We start from the raw sequence: 18,089 nt of genomic DNA on the forward strand, positions 1-18,089 counted from the left end.
GAAGGAAAAGATAGCAAAGATCAATAAAACTAAAAGCTGGTTCTTTGAGAAGATAAAATTGATAAACCATTAGCCAGACTCATCAAGAAAAAAAGGGAGAAGACTCAAATCAATAGAATTAGAAATGAAAAACGAGACATAACAACTGACATTGCAGAAATACAAAGGATCATGAGAGATTACTAGAAGCAACTATACGCCAATAAAATGGACAAGCTGGAAGAAATGCACAAATTCTTAGAAATGCACAACCTGCCGAGACTGCACCAGGAAGAAATAGAAAATATGAACAGACCAATCACAAGCAGTGAAATTGAAACTGTGATTAAAAATCTTCCAACAAACAAAAACCTAGGACCAGATGGCTTCACAGGAGAATTCTATGAAACATTTAGAGGAGAGCTAACACCTATCCTTCTCAAACTCTTCCAAAATATTGCAGAGGGAGGAACACTCCCCAACTCATTCTACGAGGCCAACATCACCCTGATACCAAAACCAGAAAGAGATGTCACAAAGAAAGAAAACTACAGGCCAATATCACTGATGAACATAGATGCAAAAATCCTCAACAAAATACTAGCAAACAGAATCCAACAGCACATTAAAAGGATCATACACCATGATCAAGTGGGGTTTATTCCAGGAATGCAAGGATTCTTCAATATACGCAAATCAATCAACGTGATACACCATATTAACAAATTGAAGGAGAAAACCCATATGAGTATCTCAATAGATGCAGAGAAAGCTTTTGACAAAATTCAACACCCATTTATGATAAAAGCCCTGCAGAAAGTAGGCATAGAGGGAACTTTCCTCAACATAATAAAGGCCATATATGACAAACCCACAGCCAACATCGTCCTCAATGGTGAAAAACTGAAACCATTTCCACTAAGATCAGGAACAAGACAAGGTTGCCCGCTCTCACCACTATTATTCAACATAGTTTTGGAAGTTTTAGCCACAGCAATCAGAGAAGACAAAGAAATAAAAGGAATCCAAATCGGTAAAGAAGAAGTAAAGCTGTCACTGTTTGCAGATGACATGATACTACACATAGAGAATCCTAAAGATGCTACCAGAAAACTACTAGAGCTAATCAATGAATTTGGTAAAGTAGCAGAATACAACATTAATGCACAGAAATCTCTTGCATTCCTATATACAGTAATGATGAAAAATCTGAAAGTGAAATTAAGAAAACACTCCCATTTACCACTGCAACAAAAAGAATAAAATATCTAGGAATAAACCTACCTAAGGAGACAAAAAACCTGTCTTTGAAACATGGTTTTGGTCAAAACAAAATTTTGCAACTTTTACTCTTTGAAAAACAGCTTTATCAAGGCATGATATTGCATGTTATAAAATTCACTCATTATGAGTGTATAATTTGATGAGTTTTAGTAAACTCTGAGCTGTGCAGCCAGCACCACAGTCTAATTTTAAAACATTTCCATGTCTCAAAGATACACCCTGTACCCACTTGTAGTCACTTCCTGCTCCCATTCCCAGGCAACCAATAATCTGCTTTCTGTCTCTATAGTAATTTTCCTTTTCTGAACATTTCATATGAGTGGAATCTTACAGGTTGTAGACTGTTAGTCTTTTGCACATGGCTTCTTTCATTTAACACCAGGTTTTGGAGGTTGATCCACGTTGTGTGTTCCGGTCTCTCATTCCCTTTTGTTGCTGAATGATATTCCATTACATGGATAGACCACATTTTGTTTATCTCTTCGCCAGTTGATGGACATTTGAATTATTCCCACTTTTGGTCTTTTACAAACGATGCTGCTGTGTTCACATTCACGTACAAGTGTGGATGTATGTTTTCATTTCTCCTGGGTATGTAACTAGGAGTGGAATTGCTGGGCTGTATGGTGAATTCATGTTTAACTTTCTAAGGAATCACTAATTGCTTTCTAAATTATACTATATTTACATTCTCACCATCATTTTATGAGAGTTCCAGGTTTGCCATAGCCTCATCAACACTTGCTGTTGTCTCTGATTCTTGCCTTCCTAGTGGGTATGAAGTGGTGCTTCATTGGGGTCTTGATTTGCATTTCCCTAACAGTTAGTGATATTGGACATGTTTGTGGTGATTAGCCATTCTTATATCTTCTTTGGTGAAATGTCTATTTAAATCTTATGCCCATTTAAAAAATTGATTGTCTTTATTTATGTTATTTATCATGTGTATAATTCACAAATACTTCCTCCCAGTCAGTGGCTTCTTTTTCATTTTCTTCATAGTGACTTTTGAAGTACAGAAGGTTTTAATTTTGAAGTCCAGTTTACAAATTTTTAGAATGAATTTTGGTGTCTTATCTAGAACTTTTTGCCTAACTGAATTCCCCAATGATTTTTTTCTCTTTTTCTTCTAGAAGTGTTTTAGCATTTTAGCTCTTAGGTCTTTGTTTGATTTTTGAGTTGTCATGTATAATGTGAGGTAAGGGTCTAAATTCATCTTTTTTGGCATGTGGCTATCTAGTTGTCTGAAAAAAGTTTGTTTTTTTGTTTGAAGAAAAAACGTTTTCTTCCCCCATTGAATTGTCTTGGCACCTTTGTTGAAAACTAATTGACCATAAATTTAAGGACTTATTTCTGGACTCTTAGTTTTGTTCTGTTGATGTATACGTCTGTCCTTATGCTGGTCCCAAACTGTCTTGATTACTGTAGCTTTATAGTAAGTTTTGAAATCAGGAAATAAAAATCTTCTCACTTTATTCTTTTCTTTCTTTTTTTTCTTTTTCAAAATTGTTTTTGGCTCTTCTGGATCCTTTGCATTTCCATATGAATTTTAGCATCAGTTTTTCAATTTCTGCCCCCCCAAAAGAAAAACCTACTCAGATATTGGTAGGGATTTCGTTGAATGTATAGATTTGGAGACAACTGTCATTTTAACAACATTAAGTCTTCCAATCCATGAATGAAATGTCTCTACAGTTGTTTATGTCGTCCCTAATTTCTCTCAGCAGTGCTTTGTAGTTTTCAGTCTTATGTGTCTTCTTAAATTTATTCACAATTATTGTAATGTTTTTGATAATATTATGGATGAAATTGTTTCTTTAATTTCATTTTTGGTTGTTCATTGCTAGTACATGGAAATAGAATTGGTTTTTGTATGGTGATCTTGTATCCTACAATCTTGCTGAACTAATTTATTAGTTCTAGTAGATTTGTGTATGTGTGTATGTGTGTGAGTTCTTTAGGATTTTCTACATGTAAGATCCTGTCTCTGAATAAAAACAAATGTAGTCCTTTCAAAAAAACAAAAAAAACCTGTATGCAGGAAATCATAAGACACTGATAAAAGAAATCAAAGATGATACAAATAGATGGAGAGATATACCATGTTCCTGGATTGGAAGAATCAACATTGTGAAAATGACTCTACTACCCAAAGCAATCTACACATTCAATGCAATCCCTATCAAACTACCACTGGCATTTTTCACAGAACTAGAACAAAAAATTTCACAATTTGTATGGAAACACAAAAGACCCCGAATAGCCAAAGCAATCTTGAGAAAGAAAAGCGGAGCTGGAGGAATCAGGCTTCCTGACTTCAGACTATACTACAAAGCTACAGTAATCAAGACAGTATGGTACTGGCACAAAAACAGAAATATAGATCAATGGAACAGGATAGAAAGCCCAGAGATAAACCCATGCACATATGGTCACCTTATCTTTGATAAAGGAGGCAAGCATATACAGTGGAGAAAAGACAGCCTCTTCAATAAGTGGTGCTGGGAAAACTGGACAGGTACATGTAAAAGTATGAAATTAGAACACTCCCTGACACCATGCACAAAAATAAACTCAAAATGAATTAAAGACCTAAATGTACGGCCAGACACTATCAAACTCTTAGAGGAAAGCATAGGCAGAACACTCTATGACATAAATCAGAGCAAGATCCTTTTTGACCCACCTCCTAGAGAAATGGATATAAAAACAAAAACAAACAAATGGGACCTAATGAGACTTAAAAGCTTTTGCACAGCAAAGGAAACCATAAACAAGACCAAAAGACAACCCTCAGAATGGGAGAAAATATTTGCAAATGAAGCAACTGACAAAAGATTAATCTCCAAAATTTACAAACAGCTCATGCAGCTCAATAACAAAAAAACAAACAACCCAATCCAAAAATGGGCAGAAGACCTAAATAGACATTTTTCCAAAGAAGATACACAGATTGCCAACAAACACATGAAAGAATGCTCAACATCATTAATCATTAGAGAAATGCAAATCAAAACTACAATGAGATATCATCTCACACTGGTCAGAATGGCCATCATCATAAAATCTAGAAACAATAAATGCTGGAGAGGGTGTGGAGAAAAGGGAACACTCTTGCACTGCTGGTGGGAATGTAAATTGATACAGCCACTATGGAGAACAGTATGGAGGTTCCTTAAAAAACTAAAAATAGAACTACCATACGACCCAGGAATCCCACTACTGGGCATATACCCTGAGAAAACCATAATTCAAAAAGAGTCATGTACCAAAATGTTCATTGCAGCTCTGTTTACAATAGCCAGGACACGGAAGCAACCTAAGTGTCCATCATCAGATGAATGGATAAAGATGTGGCACATATATACAATGGAATATTACTCAGCCATAAAAAGAAACAAAATTGAGTTATTTGTAGTGAGGTGGCTGAAGGTAGAGTCTGTCATACAGAGTGAAGTAAGTCAGAAAAAGAAAAACAAATACAGTATGCTAACATATATATATGGAATCTACGGAAAAAAAAAAAAAAAAGGTCATGAAGAACCTAGTGGCAAGACGGCAATAAAGACACAGACCTACTAGAGAATGGACTGGAGGGTGTGGGGAGGGGGAAGGGCAAGCTGTGACAAAGTGAGAGAGTGGTATGGACATATATACACTACCAAACGTAAAATAGATAGCTAGTGGGAAGCAGCCGCATAGCACAGGAAGATCAGCTTGGTGCTTTGTGACCACCTAGAGGGGTGGGATAGGGAGGGTGGGAGGGAGGGAGATGCAAGAGGGAAGAGATATGGGAACATATGTATATGTATAACTGATTCACTTTCTTATAAAGCAGAAACTAACACACCATTGTAAAGCAATTATACTCCAATAAAGATGTAAAAAAAACAAAAAAAAGGCACAAGTTAAAGATGAAGAGAGGATTCTCAAGGCAGCAAGAAAAAACCAGTTAATTACAAGGGAACCCCCATAAGGCTATCAGCAGATTTCTCTACAGAAACACTGCAGGCCAGAAGGGAGTGGCAAGATATATGTGAAGTCCTGAAAGGGAAGAATGTGCATCCGAGGATACTCTAGCCAGCAAGATTATCATTTAGAATAGAAGGAGGGATAAAGAATTTCTCAGACAAGCAAAAACTAAAAGAATATAGCAATACTAAACCTGTCCTAAAGCAAATGTTGAAAGGTACTCTCTAAGCAGAAAAAGCAGGAAGAATATATAGGAAAGAGAAAATTCACAATTGGAAAGCAACTCACATAAATAAGCCAATACAAAGATTAAAAAAAAAATTAAAATTTTTGTGAACGTGATGATATCACAATGAACAGCAAAAGCATGAACATCAAGATGTAAAACAGGACATCAAAATCATAAAATGTGGGTTAGGAGAGTAAGAAAAGGTAGATTTTTCTTTTTTTCATTTCCTAGAATGTGTTTGAGCCTATATGACTACCAGTCTAAGGCAAGTAGATATAGGATGGGGTTAACATACTTGAAAAACAGGATAACTTCAAATGAAAAACATACAACAGATTCACAAAAACCAAAAAGAACATAATATGAAAGAAAATCATCAAACCACAAAAGGAAAAACAAAGAAAAAGGGACAAAGACGAAATACTGAAAGGGAGGGGATGTAAAAAGATATTTCATGCAAACAGAAATGACAAGAAAGCTGGGTTTGCAATACTCATATTGGACAAAACAGACTTTAAAACAAAGCCTATAAAGAAAGATAAAGAAGGACACTATATAATAATAAAAGGATCAATACAAGAAGAGGAGTTTACACTCATCAACATATATGCACCCAATATAGGAGCACCCAAATATATAAAACAAATACTAATATACAGGGACTTCCCTGGTGACGCAGTGGTTAAGTGTCCGCCTGCCAATGCAGGGGACACGAGTTTGAGCCCTGGTACGGGAAGATCCCACATGCCGCGGAGCAACTAAGACCATGCGCCACTACTGAGCCTGCGCTCTAGAGCCCGCGAGCCACAACTACTGAGCCTAGGTGCCACAACTACTGAAGCCTGTGCACCTAGAGCCCGTGCTCCACAACAAAGAGAAGCTACCGCAATGAGAAGCCCATGCACCGCAACGATGAGTAGCCCCCACTCGCTGCAACTAGAGAAACCCCATGTGCAGCAACAAAGACCCAACACAGCCAAAAATAAAAAAAAATAAATTTAAATAAAAAGAAAATACTAATATACATAAAGGGAAAAACTGACAATACATTAATAGTAGGAGACTTTAACACCCTACTCACATCAATGGACAGATCTTCTAGGCAGAAAATCAAGGCAACAGAGATCTTAAATGACACAATAGAAGAGTTAGACTTAATTGCTATTTTCAGGACATTACATCCAAAAAAACCAAAATGCCTTTCAAAATCGCAACCCAAAAATAAAATACTTAGCAATAGACCTGACCAAAAAAGTGAAAAAGACTTCTACACTGAGAACTATAAAATCTTAATAAAGAAAATTGAAGATGATTCAACGAAATGGAAAGATAGGGACTTCCCTGGTGGCACAGTGGTTAAGAATCTGTCTGCCAACACAGGGCACACGGGTTCGAGCCCTGGTCCAGGAAGATCCCACATGCCGCGGAGCAACTAAGTCCATGCGCCACAACTACTGAGCCCACACTCTAGAGCCTGCATGCCACAACTACTGCAGCCTGTGCGCCTAGAGCCCATGCACTGCAATGAAGAGTAGCCCCCACTCTCCACAACTAGAGAAAGCCCGCATGCAGCAATGAAGACCCAATGCAGGCACGCATAAATAAATAAATAAACAAACAAATTAATTAATTAATTTTTTAAAAAAAGAAATGGAAAGATATCCCATGTTCTTGGACTGGAAGAATTAATACTGTTAAAATGGGCATACTACCCAAGGCAATTTACAGATTTAATGCGATCCCTATCAAATTACCCATGACATTTTTCACAGAACTAGAACAAATAATCCTAAAATTTATATGGAACCATAAAAGACCCAGAATTGCCAAAGCAATCCTGAAGAAAAAGAACAAAGCAGGAGGCATAACCCTCCCAGACTTCAGACAATACTACAAAGTTACAGTAATCAAAACAGCATGGTATTGGCACAAAAACAGACATATGGATCAATGGAACAGAATAGAGAGGTCAGAAATAAACCCACACACCTACTGTCAAGTAACCTTCAACAAAGGAGGCAAGAACATACAATGGGAAAAAGACAGTCTCTTCAGCAAGTGGTGTTGGGAAAGCTGGACAGCTGCATGTAAATGATGAAGTTAGAACACACCCTCTCACCATACAAAGAAATAAACTCAAAATGGCTTAAAGACTTAAACATAAGGCATGACACCATAAAATTCCTAGAAGAGATCACAGACAAAACATTCTCTGACATAAGCAGTACCAATGTTTTCTTAGGTCAGTCTCCCAAGGCAATAGAAATAAAAACAAAAATAATTAAATGGGACATAATCAAACTTACAAGCTTCTGCACAGCAAAGGAAACCATAAAAAAAAACGAAAAGACAACCTACAGAATGGGAGAAAATATTTGTGAACGATGTGACTGAGAAGGACTTAATTTCCAAAACATACAAACAGTTCATACAACTCTACAACAAAAAAACAAACAACCCATTCGAAAAATGGGCAGAAGACCTAAGCAGACATTTCTCCAAAGAAATACAGATGGCCAACAGGCACATGAAAAGATGCTCAACACTGCTACTTATTAGAGAAATACAAATCAAAACTACAATGAGGTACTACCTCACAGTGGTCAGAATGGCCACATTAAAAACTCTACAAATAACAAACGTTGGAGAGGATGTGAAGAAAAGGGAACCCTCTTACACTGTTGGTGGAAATGTAAGTTGGTACAGCCACTATGGAAAACAGTATGGAGGTTCCTCAAGAAACTAAAACTAGAATTACCATATGATCCATCAATCGCACTCCTGGGCATATATCCAGACAAAACTCTAATCCAAAAAGATACGTGCACCCTTATGTTCATAGCAGCACTATTCACAATATCCAAGACATGGAAACAACCTAAATGTCCATCAACAGATGAATGGATAAAGAAGATGTGGTACACTAGAGGGGTGGGATAGGGAGGGTGGGAGGGAGACGCAAGAGGGAGGGGATATGGGGATATATATATACGTATAGCTGATTCACTTTGTTATACAGCAGAAACTAACACAAAAATGTAAAGCCATTATACCCCAATCAAGATGTTAAAAAAAAAAAGATGTGGTACAAATGTACAATGGAATACTACTGAACCATAAAAAAGAACAAAATATGCCATTTGCAGCAACATGGATGCAACTAGAGATTATCAGAGTAAGTGAAGTCAGAAAGAGAGACAAATACCATATGATATCCCTTATATGTAGAATCTAAAACATGACACAAATGAACCTATCTACAAAACAGAGACAGACTCACGGACATAGAGAACAGACTTGTGGCTGCTTTGGGGGAGGGATGGAGTAGGAGGTTGGGGTTAGCAGAGGTGAGCTATTATATATGGAATGGATAAACATCAAGGTCCTACTGTATAGCACAGGGAACTATATTCAGTATCCTATGATAAACCATAATGGAAAAGAATTTATAAGAATGTACATGTAACTGAATTACTTTGCTGTACAGCAAAAATTAACACAACATTGTAAATCAACTACACTTCAATTTAAAAAAAGAGTCTATAATCAAAAAAGCAAACAAACAAAAAAACCCCCACTTATTGCTCACCCCACCCCTGTGATTCAGATTCAGCAGGTTTGGGCTAGGGCCTGGGAAGTTCCTTTTCTAACAAGTTCTCAGGGGATGCTGATGCTTCTGGTCTGGGGGCTCCACTTTGAGAACTACTGCCATAAAGTGAAGACATTAGAATAGGGGCTCTTAACACTTATTTGGTGATTTTAGGGTCAAATCTAGGAAAAGGGCAATTTCATGCTGTTTTTATTTCTTATAATTGTTTCCTTTGTGTTTTTCTTTAGATTTTAATAAAATACTTTTTGGAAATAAAAAAAAATTAAAAATGAGATACTGCATTCTAGTATCAACTTACTGCTTTGACCGTTTCAATAGTTTTCTTTCCAGTAAAGTAATTGTCACCTTGAGTCTCTCCCGGAACCTGCCAGGAACAAAGAGATCCTTTAACAATATCATTGACAGGTGTTAAAGAGCCAATAAATTAATCTTATATCCAGAAAAGAATAGACATTACTATGTTACGATGACTGTTACATGGTGTTATCAGCTACCATTAACTGAGTACTTAGTAAGTGCCAGACACTATGTTAAATGTGTTATATGCATTATCAGAAGAATACCCTGCTCTACAACACATGTTTAAAGAGAATGCCCAATTTCTCAAATTTTTTCTGATTTTTGATTTACAGTGAAACAACTGCCTGAAGCCTCCTTAAAAAAAAAAAAGCCAGAACGACAATCATTCAATACCAAATCTGGTCAATCATTTGTCCCATAAAATCAGGATATACAGCTGGATTAAGAAGGACTACACAGATTCCTTCCCATATCAGCTGCAGACGACTTTGGCATCTAGTCCCAATTCTAATCCCATTAGAAATTCTTGCAATTACAGTAAATTCCAATAAGATAATTACAGGACACAGTCTGAGGGTCCCGAAAGATTTACTTACTACTGGTTGGTCTTCTTTGGCCACACTCTCCTCATATTCTGCTTCCCTTTGCTGAAAAGAGATAGATATGAATTAATTTCAAAGAAAAAACATGACCCCTATGTGAAGTGAAATGAGACAGTGAGAAGCTGCTTCTTTCACAATCCAACCCCCTTATGGCATCTCTGTCTCCGTTTGGCTGCCGAAGTGGTGTCAGCAGTCTTGGAAACATCTTTTGGAGCTCAATGGACTTGCACTGACTGAGGTGTGACAGCACTAGACAGGAAATTCGAGCTGAGACAGCGTGTCAGATACTGACACCCACCAGCACATTTGTAACCAAGGCTGAACTCCTTACCATCTCCCTTTCTTCCTCAAGAATAAGAGGCTCCCTTGTTCTCTCCCAAAGTCTCAGAGATTTGTCATGGGACGACGATACAATATAGTCCCCACTGGGGCTTACAGCCAAGCACCATATTTCCTGGTGATGCCCCTGCAGAGAGAAAGGACAGAAAACAAAAATCCTGAGTAAGAATACCTTATTCATAGACCGCTAACTGCTTACATTAGTGGGAAATCAACACTTGATCTTAAAAGAAGTTCTTAAGTACCGAGCAAGCAAAGCAGGCAAGAGGTTACCTCCAGAGTTTGTATGTGTTCAAATTTGTCTGCATCCCACTGCTTAATCTTATGGTCTTTCCCAGCAGTGAAGAAGAGGTGAGACTTGGGTACAAACTTTAGGTACATCACACTGAAAAGTGAGAGAAGTACTCAAATGTCATCAAATTCCTCATCATTAAAAAGAGTCTTATACACGTAAATAGCTTTTGAACAGCTAGTTCTAGAGTGTTTGACTATTTATATTTTAGAATTTTTCACTTCTGACTATCTGAGAACACTAAATAATAGACACAGATACTCCCGGGAAATGATACCTACAGGTGACTCAACGGGAGATCTTTGAAAAGATGACACCTACCTGTCATCATGTGCAAACAGAGACTTGTGGCAGTCCCCGAAGTCCAGACCCCAGATCTTCACGTTCCTGTCGGCAGAGCCAGTTGCTATCAGTGCTCCATCCTAGGAGGAAGGGAAGTAAAACATTACTTGATTATCTGAAACTCTAACTGGAGAAAAGCTAACCAGAACATGTATCCCATTTCTTTCAAAAACATTAATGCCAAAAAATTAATTTCATCTCTTTACCAAGAGCACCTACATCCTTGCTTTTACCTACAGATCTACTTAAAAAGCTTGTAAGTGAGCAAGAACTCTGTGGCCTAGATGTTTTGGTCCTGCTACAGGACAATGTTGTGCCTTGATGTAGGTAATGTTTACTTTGTTCAATAGATAGAATAAAGAATTTCTAATCTCTGTCATAGAGTTTGGGGGGAGAGAAGAGGGAAAGAGAAGAATGAGGCTGGGAAAGAATCTACTATACAGAATGTTTACGACCTAGCCCTTTTTATGCCATGTCTCCTATCACTGATTCTCTTATCTTTCCCATTTTAGCACCTAGTTCAAATTGCTGTCAACATAACAAGAAAACTGAAAATATTTTCTGACACCAATTTATTCTGTTAAGGCACTGAGTGCAGACAGCTAGAGCAGGGGCCAATTCCTTTTACACAGACTAGACATTGTTTTTAAATATATATTGCCACTCCTAATCATAACTAGACATTGCAAAAAATATGACTTTGGTCAAGAGACTGGAAGTATACATAACGCAAAATACCGTAAATATTGCAAAGTTCCATTTTCCTTACGAACATTATACTTCAGAACAAAGGGGACTGCCTTTTTGAAAGTTCTTCATATTTTAGGGTGTTCTACCAATTATATTACTTTTCTACAAGAAAATACTATCTGGGGAATCCAAAACAGGGAGTTGGTTATGAGGATTAATTCAGGTATCTGTGAAAATATTCTAAAAGCATTAAAGAAATATATATATTTAAGGTATGATTGTAATATATATTTTTATAATTTTTTTTAGGATAGTCAGTTATACAACAAACTGAAAAACACTAAAATGAAGCTATCAAGCCAAGAACTAAGATAGCAGTTTAGAAAAGACAACTTGTTACTGAGACACTATTTAAATTTTACTTACATAAGAGATGTCCATGCATATGACAGGCAGTTTGTGTCCATACAGTGAGAGAAAAAACTAAACATTTAAAAAAAAAAAAAGAATATAAATAACTCATGTCTATAAAATACAGGCATAATTTATTACCTGTAGATCTAAAATACAACTTTAAATACAATGCTAAGACTGTTCTGGATTGCTTTATGTCTGTAGTTTCAAAGAAGACAGTCAAACCACTGAAGGCGACTTGTACCCATATCTAGCATACAACCCCTGCATGCACTTGCCAAGAATGCTGCAATATAGTGGAGCCAGGGCTGCTGCAGAAGCCTATTCCCTCAGTCAGAATATGGAACAGAGATGTTCTCTGGATCTCTTAGCTGAAAAGTCTCTGGAGCACTTGCTTCACAACAATATTTCCAGGCCCAATCCAGTCCCACTGAGACTCTGGGCGTAGAGCCCAGTAATCTATATTTTTAAAAGCAATCCAAATGATCCTGACTTACAGCCAAGTGTGGAATCACTGCCTAAGACACCTAGAAATGCTCTTAAAACTACTGGCTACGACAGGATTTTCTGTCCACAGATTTTCTGAACATATGAAATACAACTTGCTTTAAACAAAATTTATGAACCAAAGGATTCTTTTAAAACCCTAGCCTTCCCAGTGCACTTGCAATGTTTTGATTCACATATTTTTAGAAACATACTACTGCTGGGAACAGTCAAAGCCACTTCTTTATAGTCTCAACCCAAGGTCAGTCAGAAAGAAAGCAAATATCCATAGGCATAACCACTGTACCTTTAAAGTATCAACATAGAAAATTTTCACAGTACAGTCCAGCAAAGACACAGCCAACAGCTTTTGATTGGGAGAGTAACTGACACACAGAACTTCTTCATCTAGTTGCAAGGTTCGGGTTTGCTTCACAGAAAGCCTAGCATTACAGAAAGCATCAAGAAAAATGAGTACAAAGGCACAAAAAAATTCCAAAAACCCTCTGGAGCTCAACAGAAATATCAATACACGTCAAAAACCCATTCAATGGTTCCCCATTTTCGCTCCCCAAAAATGAACACAAATAAAAAATGTCCACTCACCTCTTCTGGGTACTGTTTTCATCTTTCACCAACTCAAAATCCCAGAACTTGACAGATTTATCTGCACCACCTGTCACAAAGCCACGCTGAAAATCAAATGACATTTCCGTTAAAAAAAATCTTAGTACAGAAACTTTAATAAGACACCTCAAAATAGTATAAAAGACCATTTTTATTTAATGGCATGGGGTAAGAATTAGGATATGTGGTTTTTCCTTAACTCCCTTCACTGCTCTTTAGGGGATGCCACCACAGATCCTATTGGAGAACTCCTAGCAGAGACTAATGTAGTCAGATGATAACTAGTGTAAAGTTCTAGTTATACTTTCATTCAGCATCAGGAAGAAAGACTCAGTGAACACTGCAGGGTAAGGCAACAGTCAAAAGAATTTGCTATGAAGTATTCAATTGGTTTTATCACATTTTAGTGTTAGTGTAAACTATAAGGACCACAGAGTCAGAAAACTAGATCTCAAATGTCTATTCTGCCATTTCAGAGATTTGTAACATGGGAAAATAACCTTATAATGACCCTCAGTGTTGGTGCAGTTGTAAAGACTACCTAGTTCATAAAATCATTGTGAAAAAAACAATAATGACATGATGGACGTGAAAACACTTTGGAAAAGAGAACACTCTACAAACGCTAGATGTTACTACTATTTAAATTTTAAATGCTGTTTCATTTCTGACCCCAAATGGCATTACCCAGTCTAAATTCCAGGTTCCGTTTTTTTCCAAAAATATCTACTTTCAATGAATGAAGGTTTGCCACCATTGGGAGTATTCAAATAAATGGGCCACAATCCCTTAAGGTGTTGTCAAAAAATATCTCAAAGTGTTCTGAGCAACAGCACCATTACGGGAATTAAGTACACGGTTCTCCAGGGTGACTCCTTTGAAGGGAAATACACTGTTATTGACTTGAAAAGGTTCACATATTTACTAAAAAATCACTAGATTTATATAGTCAGAGATGTATGGACTACAAGGGGAGCAGAAAAGTCTACTCTATCCTCCACATTATGTTGCCCCAGGAAGTATTTCCTCTTAAGAAGTATCACAAACCACTGGTAAAAAGTCAGGAGGGTAAGCAATTTGATGTCATGGAGCTGATGATCAACAGCAGCTGAACAAGAACTCAAATCATAATGACAGCTATTCATATTATCAGGCACAAGATACGGCACCATACATAAAATCTAGAGATTAGACAAAAGTGGGCTTTCTTTAAAGAAACCCTGAGAGAAATCCCTGTTAGGCAGCAGTAGAACTTGATATAAGAAATGGGAAGTACAGCCAGAGTACTGAAGCCCAGATCTTAACATCTGGTTTAGTTACCTGATCTGGAGAGAGAGACAAGGACCATAAAGCTCCATCATGTGCATCTATTGTCTCCAGCAGATTTCCTGAGGCCAAGTCATAAAGCTGCAGCTTTCCTGTCTTTGGAAGACACAAAATGAACACACAACCTACACCGTTTCATAGCCAAGCAGCAACAATGTAGCTAACTGCTCAGGAAACGGGCTTCCACGGTCCATGCTCTGTACTTCCTCTGTGAATAAATGTTGTTAAATCCCCTACTGACATGTTGGGTTAATCCTGGCAGGGTTGCTATACTGTACAACTAAGGAACAGTACAACGTTGTAGTACAGGACTACTGTCACTTCCACTGGTTTCCTCAACTTCAAAAGGGAAATAGCATGGCCACAGGCATATCAGAATAAACATAAGAGCAAATGGGGAACTTAAAAACCTTTAAAAAACTTAATCAATCCTTTAAGTGGGCTATCCTCTATGGTAGTTGGCTTAACCAACTCTTGATTTCCCCCTCTAGAATACACTGATAACGAGAAATACTACCTACAATGCTAGGGAGGGCAATGAACTTGAAAAAAACAAATCACAGTAGCTTAGAAAACTATCAGCCACGCTTCCTGTTTAGACCATGTATATGCTGTGGTCATGGTGCCAGCACGGAACACACACAGTGGCAAAGCCTGCTCTATGACAAGCCTGTGCACGTGTGGTGGAAAGAACGTTAAGTGGAAGACTTGAATCCCAGGGCTGCCTCTCTCTAACTCTGACTGTGGGTAAATTCATCTCCATGAGCCCGTTTTTCCATCTGAAAAATGGACTTTATATCACCAACCCCTCTAAGCTGTTGTGGGGATTAAATGAGATCATGTATGTCAGCAGCATGGTACAGAGACTAGGCCAGGGGTTCTGTCTGAGTCATACAAATAGTCTTTGAAGCAATTTGCAAAATGTTTTCCCAATAGCAGATAGTGGATGGACATTTGTTAAAAGAATGAATGAAAAATGAGGAAAACTTTTAACTGAAATTTAATGTTCTTTCACTGACATTGACCCTAAAATCTCTCCAGCTTATTTTACACTTTTTGCTGGACCAAAAATATCCATTATGATAACATAGGTTTTTCTAACAAAATAATCATGCACACATGGCATTAGTTTAGGGGGATAATAATGACAAATACTTGCAAAGCACTTTTCAAAATATTCCATAGACCTTATTCCACTTTATTCCCAACTACCACCCCTACTACTACCATTCGTGCTACTTCTGCTACAAGTTCTTATTTATTAGTTATTTGCTGGGAGCCAGTCTCTGTGCTAAGTGCTTTGCAGACTGTGAGGCAGGTTATTTACATCATTTTACATGAAAAAACTAAGGCTCACAGGGTTGAGTAACTTGCCCAAAAGGTCTTATAGCCAGTAAGTGGAAGAGCTGGGATTCAAACCTAGGCCCATCTGGCACGAAAGGCTCTGCCAAAAAGCAAGTGTCACCAATCCATTGTATAGATAATGAAACACACTAAGAGAAGTTACATGACTTGCTCCAAATTACCCATTTCGTAAGGGGAAGAACCTGAATCCAAATCCATGTCTGCTTATTCCCTCATGGTTATCTCCCAATCTGATTAGCAGCTGAGGACTTCATCAGTCAGGCTGTCTTTACCAAATGCTTCTATCTGCCACGCATGATGCTGGTACTTAATGTCTTTTATCATCAGTCTTCTCAAAACACAATTACACGTGTGCTCATAAAAAGATGCATGAAAGGCTGATCTCCAAAATGTTAGTGACAGTTATCTCAAGGTCATGATTTTAATTTTCTTCATAATTTGACATAAGGTTTGGTTTAAAAAAAAAAACACACAAAGAAAACAAAACTTAAAAATAAAAACCTCATGCTTCCCTGGTGGTGCAGTGGTTAAGAATCCACCTGCTGATGCAGGGGACACGGGTTCGATCCCTGGTCCAGGAAGATCCCACATGCCACGGAGCAACTAAGCCCATGCGCCACAACCACTGAGCCTGTGCTCTAGAGCCCGCAAGCCACAACTACTGCGCCTGCGCTCAGGAGCCCGTGAGCCACAACTACTGAAGCCCGTGTGTCTAGAGCCCGAGAGAAGCCACCACAATGAGAAGCCCACGCACCGTGACGAAGATTGGCCCCTGCTCGCGCCGCAACTAGAGAAAGCCTGTGCGCGGCAACAAAAACCCAATGCAGCCCAAAATGAATAAATTAAATAAAAATAAAAACCTCAAAAAAAAAGGGCAATGAACTAACACCCTCTCATACTATCTGGCTCTAATACATTTCCCGTATGCTAAAAAAGGAAGCAGATTTCTCAAACAATTTTAAGAATACTGAGTAGAAAAAGTCCCCCAAATCCATGGAAAAGCCTGTTTACCTTTGTTCCTATGACCACCTGCCGATCACCAGGTACAAAGAATGAGCAAAGTGCATATTCGCAGGTCATCGTGCGAATACACTGCAGCGTAGACCTGTGAGAAAGAAGGAATAAAGAACTTGTATGTTAAGAGAACCTGCTTCTCCACCTGAGAGGTCAGCATGTACGTTTCATACATACTTAGCCACACAGAGTGATCAATATGAGAAAGGATGAAGTCTGAATAACCCTGGCTTATTACAGTGAAGGGAGAAATTAGTAAGTGGCACCTAACTTTGTTTTCTTTCATGGCAGCTCCCAATCCTAAGGAACAGATTCTACAAAAGAGCCGAGAAAAGCATCTGCTGGGCTCAACAGAGCCTGATCTGCCACTACAAAGAAGTGAGGCCAGAGGACTGCAAGTCGAATTAGCATACTGTATCCTTACAAGTAAAGTTCATTTTATTGGACCATAAACATTCATGCACGCAACAAACAGATATCAAATGCCCACTTCCTTCAACATTTACTGAATGCCAGGTACCGTTCTAGGTGCTGGAGATATAACAATGAATTAAACAGAAAAGGCCCCAAATCTCATAAAGCTTAACATCCTCTGGAAATGAGACAAATATTGGTGTATCAGGTGCTAGCAGGTGCTATGGAGAAACACAGCACTGGGGGAAGGGGACCAAGAGTACAAGGGTGGGAAGGGGACAGCAGGATGGCCATGTGATGAGAAGAGAGCGAGAAAGCCTTAGCCAAAAGGGGAAGATGGTTCCACGCAGGAAGGGAGCACAACAGACATGACACAGGCACATTCTTGTCGCCTGTAAGGGATAACGAAAAGGGCAGGGGGGCTCCACTGGAGAAGGGGAGAGTGGTAAGAGACAATGTCTGTAAGGACTGTGGCTTGTAGTTAGTCCTTGTGAGATGGAGCTCCTGGAAGTGATATAACTTCCATTATAAGAAGATTACAATGGCTGCTGTGTTGAGAACAGACCACAGAAGGGCAAGTAAGGAAGCACAGAAGACCAGTCAGAAAGCTATTACAATACAGATAAGAGATGTTGGTAGTTTGAACCAGGTCGTGGCAGTGCAGGTGATGAGATGTGGTTGAATTCCAGTTAAGTTTTTTTTTTTCTTAAATACTCTTTTTTTTTTTTTTTTTTTTTAAATTTTTGGCTGCACTGGGTCTTCGTTGCTGCATCTTGGCTTTCTCTAGTTATGGCGAGCAGGGGC

At 38.2% G+C, this 18,089-nt stretch overlaps 1 protein-coding gene across 3 annotated transcripts in view; it reads right to left on the reverse strand.

The window, feature by feature from the left end:
• Nucleotides 1-18,089, reverse strand: part of WDR3 (WD repeat domain 3) — a 60,530-nt gene that overhangs the window by 25,905 nt on the left and 16,536 nt on the right. For all 3 annotated transcript variants that reach the window (XM_082369002.1, XM_082369001.1, XM_082369000.1), the window contains exons 12-21: nt 16,869-16,962; nt 14,487-14,588; nt 13,146-13,231; nt 12,847-12,982; nt 12,066-12,122; nt 10,929-11,029; nt 10,589-10,700; nt 10,308-10,442; nt 9,971-10,021; nt 9,373-9,438 (exon numbers count right to left, since the gene is read on the reverse strand). In XM_082369002.1, coding sequence (XP_082225128.1) covers nt 9,373-9,438; nt 9,971-10,021; nt 10,308-10,442; nt 10,589-10,700; nt 10,929-11,029; nt 12,066-12,122; nt 12,847-12,982; nt 13,146-13,231; nt 14,487-14,588; nt 16,869-16,962 — 940 coding nt within the window. The remainder of the gene's footprint in view (nt 1-9,372; nt 9,439-9,970; nt 10,022-10,307; nt 10,443-10,588; nt 10,701-10,928; nt 11,030-12,065; nt 12,123-12,846; nt 12,983-13,145; nt 13,232-14,486; nt 14,589-16,868; nt 16,963-18,089) is intronic.

This window comes from Balaenoptera borealis (genome assembly GCF_965194805.1).
Source record: "Balaenoptera borealis genome assembly, chromosome: 1".
In the NCBI taxonomy this organism is placed as follows: Eukaryota; Metazoa; Chordata; class Mammalia; order Artiodactyla; family Balaenopteridae; genus Balaenoptera; species Balaenoptera borealis.